Here is a 15,196-nt window from a genome sequence, read left to right as displayed (position 1 = left end):
GTCCTGTTAGATAAGATTTGTGGAAATATAATGATATGCTCATGGTAGAAGTATTGTCACAATTAATCATACTGGGCTATTGGTCTCTTCTAATATATTAATGTAAATAGCAGTTAAACTGCATGGAAAAGCTCTCCTTTGGGTATAAAAGCCCATCCTGATTTACGAAAACCAGCACTGATATTTCTTATTCTGATTTAATCTCCAGTGAGGTCTAAGAAAACTTGCCAGTTCATTTATGTGGGCTTTGGCTCATATTTAAGTTCTGCAGCTGTTAGAGATATACAGTTCTGATTCTTACTTGCTTAAGACTAAGCTTTTATTTAAATTAAATTTTATTTATGTTAACTTTTGTATTTAAATATAGAAGAAAGCAAAAATATAACTGCTACAATTTTCTATGGAACTGAAGTTATGTTATATTTTTGATAATTTTTCAATACTTATGTTGATAACTTGTAATGTCAAGCCTAATAGTAATTTCTTCATGCTAGAATCAGTATACCTTTGGGTAGTTTCAAAGTCATATGTAATCTTATGGAATCCTGTTAAAGCACTAGATGAAATACAGTGAGGAACCATTAATCATAAGAAGAAACATATAGAGGAAGAATAACCCAGAAACTAATAATGGAACTCATGGAGTGCACTTTCAAAAATAGAGGGAGAAAAAAAAAAGCCCAAGATAACCTCAGTTTGAAGACTAGCTTAGAAAGATTGCTGTTTAAAATTATTTTTAGTACAATGTAAGAGAGAAATAGTACAACGTAATATTGTCCTACTCTTAATGAGTGATTACAATGGTGAAGGTACAAACCGCGAAGTCAAATCAAGAGAATTTAGTAGCTGCTATATAGCAGTCTGCTAAAGATTATAAAATATGGACCTGTTTTTTTCCATTTTAAAGTACTGGTATTTAGTCTTCTGCAAAAGCATTTTTTGTGTGTTTGAATACTAGAATATCAGATGATTAACTATTGAAACCAGCTATGAAATACTATATTGTTACAGCACAAAGCTTTAAAGTGGCTTAGAATTTTCAGAGTAGAAAAAAGGTAAACCTCTAGAGGTTACTGTTTTTTCTCCTAAAGATAATTATGATGGATTGCAACACATGGAAAGCCACTTCCTTGTGTTCTTCTCAGATTAAAAAAAAGAAAATAAAAAAACTATTACAAGTTAATACTGAATTAAAAATTTAAAAATTGGGATTAAGAAAGTAGTTCAGTATTACATTTTTTTTACCTCTGTTTTGAGATTTTTGATTAAGTCAAACTGGCTGCTGTGTTGCTTGTGGTATTTTTAGATGGAGCATCGTCATCGAAAAAAAGACACACCAGTACCAGCTAGCAGCCACCATCTCTTTGTTCAGATGAAAAGTCTAATGTGCTCCAATCTCGGAGAGGAACTGGAAGTAATCTTCTCACTCTTTGATAGTAAAGAAAATCGGCCGATCAGGTACAACATGATTTTTCACTGGAATACTGATTTTACATAAATTTTGTCAATATAAACTGTATGTCTTGATCCAGATAGCAAATTTCACATTTAGAAACAAGCAGAAGATTGTCTTGATTCAGGATAATTTTTTGCTTCCTTTTGAAATTCAGTTTCTCTGCTTAATAGTGTGTAGTATTGTTTTAGATTTTAAATAATGTATATTTCCATCTTGTTTACCTGTTTCAGTTAGCTTTGATGTGTAGGAACATATATACATGTATGCATACAGAGTGAATGTTAGTTCTGTGACCTAAAGGTCATTTTTCAGTATCTCTATTTGCCTCTCTCCTAATCAGTGCACATTCAAAACTTAGAACTGTTGCTTGCTCTGTAATATTTGAGATTAATTCTCCAAGGTACATGAGACTAGAGGGCTGCCCTTATTCAGTGAATTAAGACTCTTTTTATAAAAGAACCCTGTACTTCAATGAGGAGGTGCCTGTTCTTCAGTGAAACAGTCAAACCCAATCTCACATCCACTTAGGGTTTGTTTGGCCTCTTTTTTTTCAGCTGGGAGCTGATCCTGGAACCATTCTTTTTGTTTGTCGTAGTGCTTAAATTCTGTGAGAGCCCTGAAAACCTTTGACTTTTTAAATATTCAGTAGTTATTTCTACTCCCAGCACATTTCTGGCCAAGAGAGAACATGGGAGTGAGTAGCAGCAGAACCACTATGCACTTAATAAATATGAGCGCAGGAGGAGAGCAGAGTTAGTGCAAGAGCCTTATAAGTTCTGTTTGAGGAACATGCCAGGAAGACTGAACCCTTAAATGCTTGTGCAGTGGTGATGGGTGTGGTGGATTGACCCTGGCTGGACACAAGGTGCCCACCAGGCTGCTCTATCACTCCCCTCAGCTGGACAGGGGAGAGAAAATATAACAAAGGGCTCATGCATCGAGATAAGTACAGGGAAAGATCACTCGCCAGTTACCGTCATGGGCAAAACAGACTCAACTTGGGGAAAATAGATTGATTTGATTGGTAGTAAATTAAAAGTAGAGTAATGAGAAATAAAACCAAATCTTAAAACACCTCCTTTCTTCCCGGCCTCATCTTCGCTCCTGAATTCTCTACCTCCTCTCCCAGTGGCGCAGGGGAATGGGGGTTGCAGTCCGTTCATCACACGCTGTCTCTGCTGCTCCTTACTCCTCAGGGGGAGGGCTCCTCACACTCTTCGCCTGCTCCAGCGTGGGGTCCCTCCCACAAGAGAGAGTTCTCCATGAACTTTTCCAATGTGAGTCCTTCCCACAGGCTGCAGTTCTTCACAAACTGTTCCAGCGTGGGTCCCTTCCATGGGGTGCAGTCCTTCAGGAACAGACTGCTCCAGCGTGGGTCCCCCACAGGGTCACAAGTCCTGCCAGCAAACCTGCTCCAGCGTGGATTCCTCTCTCCATGGGTCCACAGGTCCTGCCAGGAGCCTCCTACAGCATGGGCTTCCCATGTGGTCCTGTGGGCATCCACCTGCTCCAGCGTGGGATCCTCCGCAGGCTGCAGGTGGATATCTGCTCCACTGTTAGCCTCTGTGGGCTGCAAGGGGACGGCCTGCCTCACCATGGTCTTCAACACAGGCTGTAGGGGAATCTCTGCTCCAGCACCTGGAGCGCCTCCTCCCCCTCCTTTGCTGACCTTGGTGTCTGCAGAGTTGTTCTGTCACATATTCTCACCCCTCTCTCTGGCTGTGGTTGCTGCTGTGCAGCAACTTTTTCCCCTTCTTAAATGTTACGACAGAGGCACTACCACCATTGCTGATGGTCTCAGCCTTGGCCAGCTGCAGGTCTGTCTTGGAGCTGGCTGGCATTGGCTCTATCAGACATGGGGGAAGCTTCTAGCAGCTACTTGCAGAAGCCACCCCTGTAGCCCCCCCACTACCAAAGCCTTGCTCTGCAAACCCGATACAATGGGAGATCACCTTCTGGTCAGAAGGCTCCCATTCATAATTTGCTGCTGGTTGTTGGCCACTGTATTCTCTGCTTTTCTCACAATAGAAAGAACATGTTCTGGAGGCAACAAACATAATCTGCTTTAAGACTGGCCACTAGAGAAATGAAAGAAATTCAAAACAAAAAACACTTCAGCTAAGACAGCTCACAGATGCTTGAAAAGAAATATAAGCTACTGCTTTAAGCCTGTTAATAGGTAAAAAGTGTTACTCAAAATGTGTACAAAGCCATGACTGTATACTAGTTATTGTCTTACATATCGTAATAGGAATTTCGGAACTATGTGGAATTTGGGCTGAATTTGACAAAATTATGTCTGTGCTTTGTAGCTGGGCAAATAACTAACCAGTGCTTTGAAGGAAGATTATACTGAGTAAATTGATTTTTATTGTTAATGGAATCTCACATAAGCAACTATTGTTACAATGTTAGCTGCTAAATACTGACACTTCATTTTGGCCTGCACTTTGGATATTAGTCACCAAAATGCAGTTTACTGTCATTTCTGAGAATTAAACGTGCATCAGGGCACATCTCTTGTGTTCACTCCAGTGAATGCCACAGCAGGTGATAGATTTAAGAGAGAGCTTCAGACCTTGACAAAAAACAATTTGGGTGTTATGGATTGCTGAAAACAAGGTTATGGCAGCAGTGGTAGTATGAAAGCAAATGGATTGGATTTCATGTTCACATGAAAGCACACATTCTAGAGCTGTTTGTCACATGCTTGCTGTGATCTGACCTTTAGTTATTGATTCCTGACTCCAGTGTCTGTTTGCAGCTGCTTTATTATGTGTGAACTTCCTCATCCCATTACTGGCAAACCTTGAAGTATGTTGCCATGAATCCAAACGGCCTTCTAGGACACAGGGGGAATGACAAAATGAACTTTGTGAAGGTGGTTTGCAACTGTCTGCAAAACAAACAAACATACACCCCCACAACAACAAAACCACAACAAAAAACCCTCCCAAGAAACAAACAAATGTCTCAACATGTTGAAAAAGCTGAAACCAAGAGAGTTTTCACAAGAACAAATTAGATGCAAGGTATATCTGTATCACAGAATGAACTCTGGAATGCAGAGGTGGCCAAGCTGGAGATTTATATGGGCTTTCTGGACTAGACCTGGAAGTGATGTAACCAGGTTATCCCAGAGTTAAACCAAAGCTAGTTGGTCTTGGTGCACAAGAGTATGGTATGATGTATAATTTTTATTTAGTACAAATGGGTGGGATATTTCAGAGGTCTTTAGGCCCTGGCTGATGCATGCATGAAATGAACAGCCTCCCTCAGAAAGATGATGTACGAGAGGAGCAGTGTCTGCGCTCCCCAGCTACTGCAGTTCACACCCTGCAATGACACCGAAGCCTACTGGCAATAATAGAGTTGTGGAGCCTGGATATGAGGGTTCTTCTCCTTGTTTCTGATGACAGTGCAGGTCAAAAGCTGTGTGTGGCAACACCTTAAAGTCTGTCACAACCTAGCTGCTCTTGGTTTCCTAAGTTGCTGTCTTGTGGTCCAGTAGAAAAAAGCAATGAAAATAATAGATGAAACTTGTTAATAGCACAGATAAACTTAAGGAACTATACATGATAATTTATTTCCTGAAACAGAAAGATCTTTGATTAAGAATAGAAGTATATGAATATACATGACTTAAAATGTATTTCTTTAAGTTGCTGCTTATGGTATTAGAATTTTTGGGTTCTGTTTCTTTGGACTTTGTTGCTTTTTACCTCAAGTTTCAGTTTTGCAAGCACTATATTTGTACCAAGCTTTTCTCAGGTGGGTAATCCTGCTTGTTTTAATGAGACCATTTGAATGCATAATGTTAAGTACAAGCTCACAGGTGCAACTGCTCCAAAAATGTGGCTTTATGTGGATGCTAGTATAGTGTTCATTGTTCATCTGATGTAAATTGACATAAAGCAAGTGATCTCTGTAGCCTCTTGAACAAAGAGTTCATTTGGAGAGAGTAAAAATAGCAGAAGAGAGATTTAATGATAGAATTACTGCTCTGATATTTTTCTTAAGACTAACTTAGCTTCTTATGAGGTAGACCTACAAATGTAAGATCGATCTCTATATTTATTTCATCTTTTGTAACCTCAGGTTTATGTAATTGAAATAGCAGCTTCAAAAGATTGTTGGAGGACTAGAAGCAATGTTATCTGATTACTCTTTTAATTGATTGCATATCTTTTTCCACAGCCTCTTTTTGTTACCCGTTTTGTACATTCAGCTGTTTGAACAGAAACATTGGTTCAAGTATCATGTTTATAGATACTGAGGTGGGGCAAGTATCTACAAAAAGGAGTAGTAAGGCTTTAGGAAGGTTGAATATAGCCGCTCCCTTCCTAGTCCAGCTGCAGACTAGTGCAAGAAAAAGCAGCCTCTGGGCAGGATGCTCTTATTCAAAATGGTTAGCAGCATTTGGAAAGAAATATAGCATATTCAAGCTCATAGCTCACCTGGCTTCTTCATGTTACAGGCCTGCAAGGAACTGCAGCATATAAATGATATTTTGCAGCATTTTTCTTTGAGATTATCTTAATGTATAAATCTATCTGTATATTGCTGCAGAGTTTATACAGAATGTTTTCATTAAATTTTGAGTATTTATACATTACTGATAAGAGGATGTCATTTTTACTAATGTGCATAAAACAATTGTTTTTGTGATAGTGACTTGGCAAATTTGCAATTACTGATTTTTCTGATCAACTGTAGTGTTGAATACTTTGAAAGGGTTTGATTTTTCTCTTCCTTTATTTTGAAAATATCTGAGTTGTTAATAATGTGGATTAGCATGTTACCATGTGGAAAAGTCTGTGCTTTGGAAAAACAAGGAAAAAAGAAGGTACTTGATAACATAGGGAAGGTATGGTTTAATAGCTGAGCTTTGTATCTAAGTGCAAGAGTAAGGTTGTCCTTATCTTTCTGTAGTCACGAGTAAGTTGTCAAGATTAAGACATATGCCAATGCGTAGCATTTCCTTTTTGTTTAATTTTAGAAGGTTTCATGATGAATAAATGGACTTCAGGATTGGAATCCACCTTTAGTTATTGTTATGATATTTAATTTATTATTGGAATCCATCTAAGCTTAAGATCTTTGTGTGAACTGCGTCTCTAGACTCCTCTTACAGTCTACAGAGACATAGTTATAGTCAGTGAAACCTAGAAAGAGATTCAGCTGATGAAATGCCTGTGTCGTCTTTAGGGCATGTTGGCTAGCTCTTTAAAATCCATAGACTGTACTGATTAAAGAGCTGCTTGGCATACTCTGAAGTAATTTTGAGCTGAATCCATCCTGCTTCTTTTTTTTTTTCTGTTTCACTATGTTAGATCTCAAAAAAGTTTGAGCCTTCAGGTTCAGTTAAGAGTTGATGCTGAATTCATAAAGGCTATAGATACTCAAAATTAGTTATCTGACTTCTTGACATTAGGCCCTCAGAATGGAATCCATAAGGAAAAGCACTCTGAATTTGCTCTTAAAATATTTGCAAAGGATTTAGAGTAGATGCAGCAAAAATAAGTGATATATATATAAGTACAAATTTACTACTGTAGTTTCAGTATATACTGAAATTCTTTTGTTAAAAAAGAAAGCGTGGTCTGTGTGTCTTGTTATTATGTTGTGGTAGGCAATGTACACATTTAAGGAATATTCTTATAATTTAACATATAAATTGGTGCTCTCATTGTGTGACCTACCAGTGCAATTCTAGGATAGCACCTTATTTTAAAATAAGTAAGAGATGGAAATTAAAGCCATAAACCCATTAAACCATTATTGTAGTTATGATAATGTGTCTTAGTATTCCTTTAGTGCTTTGAATAAAAGGAAAATTAGGTAAATTTAAAACTAGGTTATTCTCAATTAAATATTTTTTTCATCTTAAAAGCATGGATAAATGCTCATAATTTTCCCAACATGTACTAAGAATTAGATGATAATATGTTTTTCAGGTGAGATGTGAGAAATTGTGATGTTGAAATGAATTAGTGACTTTCCCAGAGAAGAAATCTGATGTCAATAGTGACAAAAAAAATCAGTATGGTGCTTGGTGTTCTTTTGACCTTGTTGTGGTTTAACCCCAGCCAGCAACTAAGCACCACACAGCTGCTTGCTCACAATTGCTTACAATTGCTCACTCCCTCCTGGTGGGATGGGGGAGAGAAGCAGAAGGGTAAAAGTGAGAAAACTCATGGGTTGAGGTAAAGACAGTTTAATAGGTAAAGCAAAAGCCATGTGTGCAAGCAAAGCAAGGAATTCATTCACCACTTCCCATTGGCAGGCAGGTGTTCAGCCATCTCCAGGAAAGCGGGGCTCCATCATGCATAGCTGTTACTTGGGAAGACAAACACCATCACTTTGAATGTGCCCCCTTGCTTCTTCCCCCAGTTTATATCCTGAGCATGATGCCATACGGTATGGCATAGCCCTGTGGCCAGTCGGGGTCAGCTGTCCTGGCTGTGCCCCCTCCCAGCTTCTTGTGCACCGGGCAGCGCATGGGAAGCTGAAAAGTCCTTGACTGGTGTAAACTCTACTCAGCAAGAACCAAAACATTATTCTCATCCTAAACCTAAAACACAGCACTATATCACCTACTAAGAAGAAAACTAACTTTATCCCAGCTGAAACCAGGACAGACCTTCAGACTTCCTAACTAAAGATTTCTCTGGATTGGTAGCAGCTGTGATGCATCACTTGCATGTCACTTCGTGTGATCAGTGCCCACTTTGGGCAATAGGGATTTTTTCTGTCAGCTTTAGTAAACTAGAGGTAGATATTCTTTTGTGATCACTTGCCATTTGTTTGGGACAGTATGGGACTACTTTTCTCCAGGCTTTTTTTGTTGCTGGAAATTGCTATTAAAAATAACTCTTTCTGGTTGTGCTGGCATCCACAGTAACATCAGTTCTATTGTGTTAAGGTAGATGTAATAATAAAATACAGGTTTATTTATGACTTTATTATTGTTAATAAACAGTAATAATATTACTTTGCAGACTGTTTCTGTATTGGTATAATTGTCTAACGTGTGTCTTCACGCTTTAAGAGGCTTTTTTGGACATGAATATTCTACTTCCTATATCAAAGCAAGAAAACTGTAGACATTTGCTCTTGATAGTCAAGTATTTAAATCTGAGTGATGACACACTTATGCACTTGATGCATTAAGACTGCGGTTGCAAATCACTCATTTTCTACTTAATTGGTGCATACTAATTTCACTTGACTGTGTATGCATATGTATATATCCATATTTTCTAGCTAAACTAGCTGCTAGGAGTAATTTTTGCTATTACTTAAATTAACAATAAACAGCTGAAGTCAGCCCCTGATGATTCCTGGAGTTTTCCCTGGTGTGTTCCTGTATCTTCTTCCATTTACCTTCCCTTCTCTCTGCTTTGCAGTTTTCTTTCTTAGAACAGTAACAACCTGAGTGGGACAGAGCAAGTGTGTGAATGGCACTGCTTTAACATGGTACAGCCATACAGCTTGTCCAGTAAAATTATTTGGTTTATGCACTGTTACATCTTTTAACCTTACATTCCTCTTCCTGTTTTATTTCAGTTAAGGTCACAAGCCCTGTTTGTGTATTCTTTAGTTTTTTATTCTTTAAGAAAGTAAAAAGCTATCTTGATGATGCTTAATTTGTAGAACTAATTACACTATTAGAATCCTAATATACAGGAAAAATCTTTAGCATATACAGTTGTAGAGTAGTGTTGTTACTGTATTTGGAAAATGAAAGAGGTCCATGATCACATCTTCTCTCGAGGCTTTTTTGTCTTCCAGTTCAGTCCTGTTTTCCTGGCCACTGCTGAGCTCTTACTGGCTACTTAGAGTTGTACATCTTAGTCTGTTTCTGAAGTATATTATCTCAAACATACCCCATCTAGATCTATTGAGAGTCCAGACGGTACTTAATTAGTGTTGTTAAGAGATGCTTTTATAAAATCTGTTCCTTGAATCTGGTATGCTCAACAAATGTTTGAGAAAAGCAAAACCAGAAGGACTTATCAATTTAGTACTGAGCTTTGATGGTTTGTTTTTATATCATCTAATTTTGGTATAACTAGATGAACAGTTTGAAAGTCTGACTGCTGTCTACTTCAGCAAGTAGTGCCAGCCAGTGGAGCAGCAGTTCATGCTAAGCCGAATGTTAACATGTGTAAATGTTTTAAGGATTTTTACTTTGGACTAACTCTGTGGTTGTGTAGACTGAGTGGCAAGAACATATGTTCCAGTTTGGTTTTATGCAGAAGAAATGCAGTTCACTAGCTTAGACTGTTCTGGGTTGTGAATCAAAATGTGGAGATGAACAGAATTTCTTCAAAAGCTAACACCTGATTCAAACTAACCCAATCATGTAGATCATAAAATAGTGTATGTAAGATGGGTATTACAGGATCATAGTTTGAATGGGGGAAAATCCTGTAAAACACGGAGTAACTCCGCTGTACTCATGTAATTTTTTACTTTGGGAGTTAAATGATTTTTTTTTTTAGCCTTTACAATCACATTACAAAAAAAAAAATCAGAGTTAAAAGGCGATTATAGACACCTGGATGCAGTTGATTTAATGTGAGATGCACTTACAAGAAAATACCTAAGTTTAAACTTTAGGTAAAAGATAGGACATTGTTAAAGCTCCAAAGGAAGACTGGAAATGAGTGGTTTCAACACTTCAGCAGAGTGCAACAGTCCTGTGTTCTTATGCTCTTTATTAGCTACTTCATAAATCTATTGTAATGTGTGGTCATTTATGAGATTTGTGAAGTTTTTGAGGCTTTTCTATGCCTAAGAAATTATCAGTAGCTTCTGTTCTGTAAAGCTGGAATATGAAGATGCTTAGATTCCCAACACTTAGAATACTAAAGAGTGTAGTGATGGTTGTTTGCTTTGGAGATATCTTCTTCTCACCAGCACAAAAGTTAATGAAATTAACCTCTTTTCTTGCAGTTAGATCACACTTACAAAGCCAATAGTATGTACTTCAACCGATTACACAGTTACCAGTTTTGTAGTGGCAGAATTTTGGAGAAATAAATGACATCTGACGATAGTACATGCTTTTCTCCCACATGTACTCGTATCATTTACCCAATACAGCAGTTTGTTGCAGCCGTGATGACCTTAGTGTAGCCAGAGGGCCCATTTACACTGGAGCTCTAAGAATACCAATCCTTTAATCAAAGATATATTGAGGTTTTTTTAATCAGATCCTGGAAAGATCTCACTTACCAGCTTTTAATAGAATCAGTTTAACAGGTTGCAAGGGACAAAGTAACAGCTGTTTTCCCAACAATGTGCATTATTCACTGAGACTGTTAACTTTATTTCTTGCCACAGGAGTATTCTGCTGTTACAATAAAAGAAAAAAAAAAAAAAAACCAAACAAAAAAAAAAAACCAAAAAAAACCCAAAACAAAACCAAAAAACAAAACCCCAAAGAAAATATTTACCAAATGACTGTGTTCAAAAAATCAAATATCCCAATGTCCTCTGAAATACCTACCTTTCCAGTGTTGATACTGTAAGCCTGTAGTTGTATTCATAGCACATTGCTATCCAGACATCTTGCCTGTTTTTATTTTCAAAAGAATTTTGAAAATACCGACAACACTGGGCAGTGTATTATAACAAAGGGAATGGAGGGTATTAAGCCTGCTGCCTACATTTGTTCAGTTTAGACTGTGGACCCTGTTCTTGGCATTGATGAGTATGCATAAAAATGCTGCATCATCTCCTGCCCAAAGTCCCAGTTGCTTTGCTGACCTTTACATTTATGTGGAGTTTGTGCCTCTGTGTTATGCTAACATACTGCTGTAGAAATTATTTTTCTTAAATCTGCAATATGACACACAGTTCTCCTGTAGTAGTGTCTTTTCTAAACCATTTTCTTAATGTTATATTTTTTTCCAAATAGCAATGCTATTAATAGGACAATTTCAAGGCAGCACTTCAGAAAGATGGAGTGCGGTAAGATTTTCTTTCATTGATATACATGTTGTGTCTGTGTCAATAAGATATGAATGTCTGATCACAAATGATTGATGCCTCTGGCCCCATCTGTGTGAGGAGCAGAGATAAGCTGGCATGCTAATCCTCCTTTTCCTATCACCTTGAACAACCTTGTTTGTAACTATCATATTGCCCTCAAATGAGCACAGATTCTTAAGCAGTGCAAAGAGGAATAGGCTGTTTATCCAAGGCCAATGAAAGCAAACTGCATTTTCTATTTTGTGAGCTTTTGATTATGTGCTTAATGATTATATAAACTCCAGACCATATCAAAGAATAAGATTACCCTTCCTTTGTGGTACTCTCAACCTCACCTTTTTAGTGACATTCATACACATCATCAATCTTCTTATGACTTTGAGTTCTGCTATTACTTTAAATTGGTTAAATCACTTGCTGAAAGCTGAAATCCACATTTTGTTGGTCAAAATATTCACTACTTTGTATTCAAATTTATTTTTTTACCCCTCCTCCCCCAAAAAGCCATAATGTCATTTTTTTCCCTTTAAGAAACAAACACTCCCCTCCTCCCTTACTCTATGAAAATCTTAAAGGATTTTGATATAGTAAGAGAATGTTTATAGGCATTTTTTTGTAACCTCCATCAGCATCTTCAAACTTTGAGATCTGCTCTGTTATAGCACAGCTCAAAGAACCTGACTTTTAATCATCCCTCTATCTAAAGTTTACACAACTGACTATTGTTAATTGTTAACAGTCAGAACAACAGCAAGGAAGGGCTTGGATACTTCTTGAATTAAGCTTGATAATACATTTCCATTACCCAGAAGGCTCACTAGTAAGAACCCATGATATCTTTCTTTAAAGATATCCCTGTGGCCTCTCTTGAGCAAGAGCTCAAAGATTCAATATTGCTTTAAGCATGTAAGTGGGTTACACTCAAGTTTCAATATCTAGTTTCCTTAGGATCAGTGCTCCAGACATCAGCACTCTAAATGCAGGAGACTTGAATAGGTAAATTCTTTGTTGCTTCTAAACAACGTTGAACACTAGACCACAAAGGAGATGGAGAATGTATTTGTGAAGCTGTAGGGTGTATACTCAGTGCAAGGCTATGGAAGTTATTGAAGTACAGGAGAAGAATCCTGTATGGATGGTCCTCTGCCTAATGAAGAATATGTTGCATGTTGCTGTGAGGAACAGTTTGTTAATTATAGTTATTTGATACTTCAGGGCAAATAAAGACAAGTGGTAAAGTGTTGTAGCATGGCAGAGGTGCATTAACTCGCAGAGGTGGAAGATGGAGAACAATCTGTAAAGAACTGTATTTCTGTAAAGACCCAAATGACCCAGCTGTCTCTGTGCTGCCTTTATGTGATACTTACACATAATCACAGAGTCACGGAATGGTTGAGATTGGAAGGGAACTCCAGAAGTAATCTGATCTAATGCTGCTAGAGCTGGTCACCTAGGACCATGTCCAGATGGCTTTTAAATATCTTCAAGGAAGGAGACTCCACAACCTCCCTGGGCAACCTGTGCCAGTGCTCAGACACCCTCACAGTAAATAAATTGTTTCCTGATGCTCAGAGGGAACCTCCCGTGTTACAGTTTGTGCCTGTTGCCTCTTGTCCTGTCACTGGGCACCACTGAAAAGAGCCTGGCTCTGTCCTGTTTGCACCCTCCCTTCAGGTTTTTATATATGTTAATAAGATCCTCTCTGAGCTGCTGTCAGGCTAAACAGTCCCAGTGCTCTCAGCCTTTCCTTCCAGTCTCTTAATAATCGTCATGGCCCTTCGTGGACTCTGTCTAGTATGTTCATGTCTCTCTTGTACTGGGGAGCCCAGAATGAGACACAGTGCTCCAAGGGTGGTGTAACCAGTGATGAGTAGAGGGGAGAAGGATCACCTCCCTCAACCTGCTGGCAATAATTTATCTAATGCAGCCCATGATACCACTGGCCTCCTTTGCCACAAGGGCACATTGCTGGCTCATGTTCAACTTCATGTCTACCCAGACCCCTTGGTCCTTTTCTGCTAAGCCGCTTTCCAGCTGGGTGGCCCCCCACATGTACTGGTGCATGGGACTGTTCCTCCCCAAGCATAGGACTTGGCACTTCCCTATGTTGAACTTGAGGAGGTTCCTGTCAGCCCATTTCTCCAGCCTGTTGAGGTCCCTCTGGATGGCAGCCCAACCCTCTGGTGCATGAGGCGCTTCTCCTAGTTTTGTGTCATCAGCAAACTTGGTGATGTCATCAGCAAACACTGTGCCACATCATCCAGACCATTAACGCAGACCCTAAACAGGACTGGACCCAGTATTGACCCCTGGGGTACACTGCTAGTTACTGGCCTCCAATGAGACTTCGTGCCACTGATCGCCACCCTCTGGGCCTGGCCATTCAGCCAGTGTTCAACCACCTCGCTATCTGCTCATCCTGCCTGTACTTCCTCAGCTTCTCTTGGAGGATGTTATGGGAGACAGTGTCAAAGGCCTTACTGAAGTCCAGGTAGACACTAGTCACTGCTCTCCCCTTATCAAGTTGGTCAAGAAGTTTTAGTTCAGAACCACCTGCTAATTAATTTCAACTTCTTTATGGTTCTTTACATAGCATGCTTATCATGCAAGTGTTTCATGCTAGAAATGTTATTTTGGACTTTTTTGTTGTATACAATGTGTGCATCTATTGTTCCTTTCCATGTTCTTTCCAAACACTTGATTCTTTATTTTATTCTAACATCAGAGAACTAATTAGGTTTGGGAAATGGTTGGGAGGGCACTTTGAAAACAGATTTCAAAATCATTTTTGGTGGTGCAATGTATTTCAAATACAAAAGCTGGAGAGAGGGAGAAAGAATTTTTGCCCAGAGAGGTGGCAGATGCCCCATCCTTGGAAACATTCAAGGCCAGGCTGGATGGGGCTCTGAGCAACCTGATCTAGTTGTAGATGTTCCTGCCCATTGCAGGGGGGATGGGCTAGGTGACCTTTAAAGGTCCCTTCCATCCCAAAGCATTCTGTGATTCTATATATGTGCATACATGCACGCACATTAGCTGATAGTCAGATTTTCTGCTCCTGTATGTACAATATCTGATTGTTTGATATTTGTTTTGTGTTTCTGAATGTCATGGAAATTCAGAGGCTTTATTAATAAAGAACACTGCATAAAGAGAGGGGTTTGTTTCTATCATTATCTATGAGAATTAATATAATTCTGGCAAAAGAAGTGTGTGTAGTTTTTCCCAGTTGTTTAAGGATACGTTTTAACTGTATCTCAGACTAAGTTACCTGATCCCAATAGCACAGAATTTCTGGGAGGAGGGAACACCGACTGGAGAGGTAGAGTTCAGACTGGACTTTGTTGTAGTTTTTAAGCAACATAGAATTTTTGTAAAGAAAAAACATATGCACATGAAAGTGCTTAGTACAATTCTATATTATATGCTATACACGATCTAGGTGCTCCTTATAATTTTCAATCTATCATTAGGTGATAGGCTACTCTGCCTTTTCCCCTTGAAATACTATTTTTTTAACATGTGTAACTTTCACTTCATTAACACTGTTCCCTGGAAATTATTACTCAGATACCTCCACATTTTCTGTGGATGCTTTTTGTCTTGAAGTAGTCTTGGATCCTGACTTTCTGCATGCAAATGTGCCTGTTAGGCAGGGCAGGGATTTGAGCTAAAGGAGCCAGCAGGGTTTCTGGAAAGAGGGAACAGCCTGTGGGAACCAGAAACAATGAACTAGCT

The 15,196-nt window shown here is 38.8% G+C and overlaps 1 protein-coding gene across 2 annotated transcripts in view; it reads left to right on the top strand.

The window, feature by feature from the left end:
* The window catches only part of DOCK4 (dedicator of cytokinesis 4), a 249,613-nt gene that overhangs the window by 98,366 nt on the left and 136,051 nt on the right, over positions 1-15,196 (top strand). For both annotated transcript variants that reach the window (XM_082311114.1, XM_082311115.1), the window contains exon 8: positions 1,307-1,458. In XM_082311114.1, the coding sequence (XP_082167240.1) occupies positions 1,307-1,458 (152 nt within the window). The remainder of the gene's footprint in view (positions 1-1,306; positions 1,459-15,196) is intronic.

The sequence above is a fragment of the Platalea leucorodia genome (genome assembly GCF_965183815.1).
Source record: "Platalea leucorodia genome assembly, chromosome: 4".
Taxonomy (NCBI): domain Eukaryota; kingdom Metazoa; phylum Chordata; class Aves; order Pelecaniformes; family Threskiornithidae; genus Platalea; species Platalea leucorodia.
This window is presented reverse-complemented; position numbering and strand designations above follow the sequence as displayed.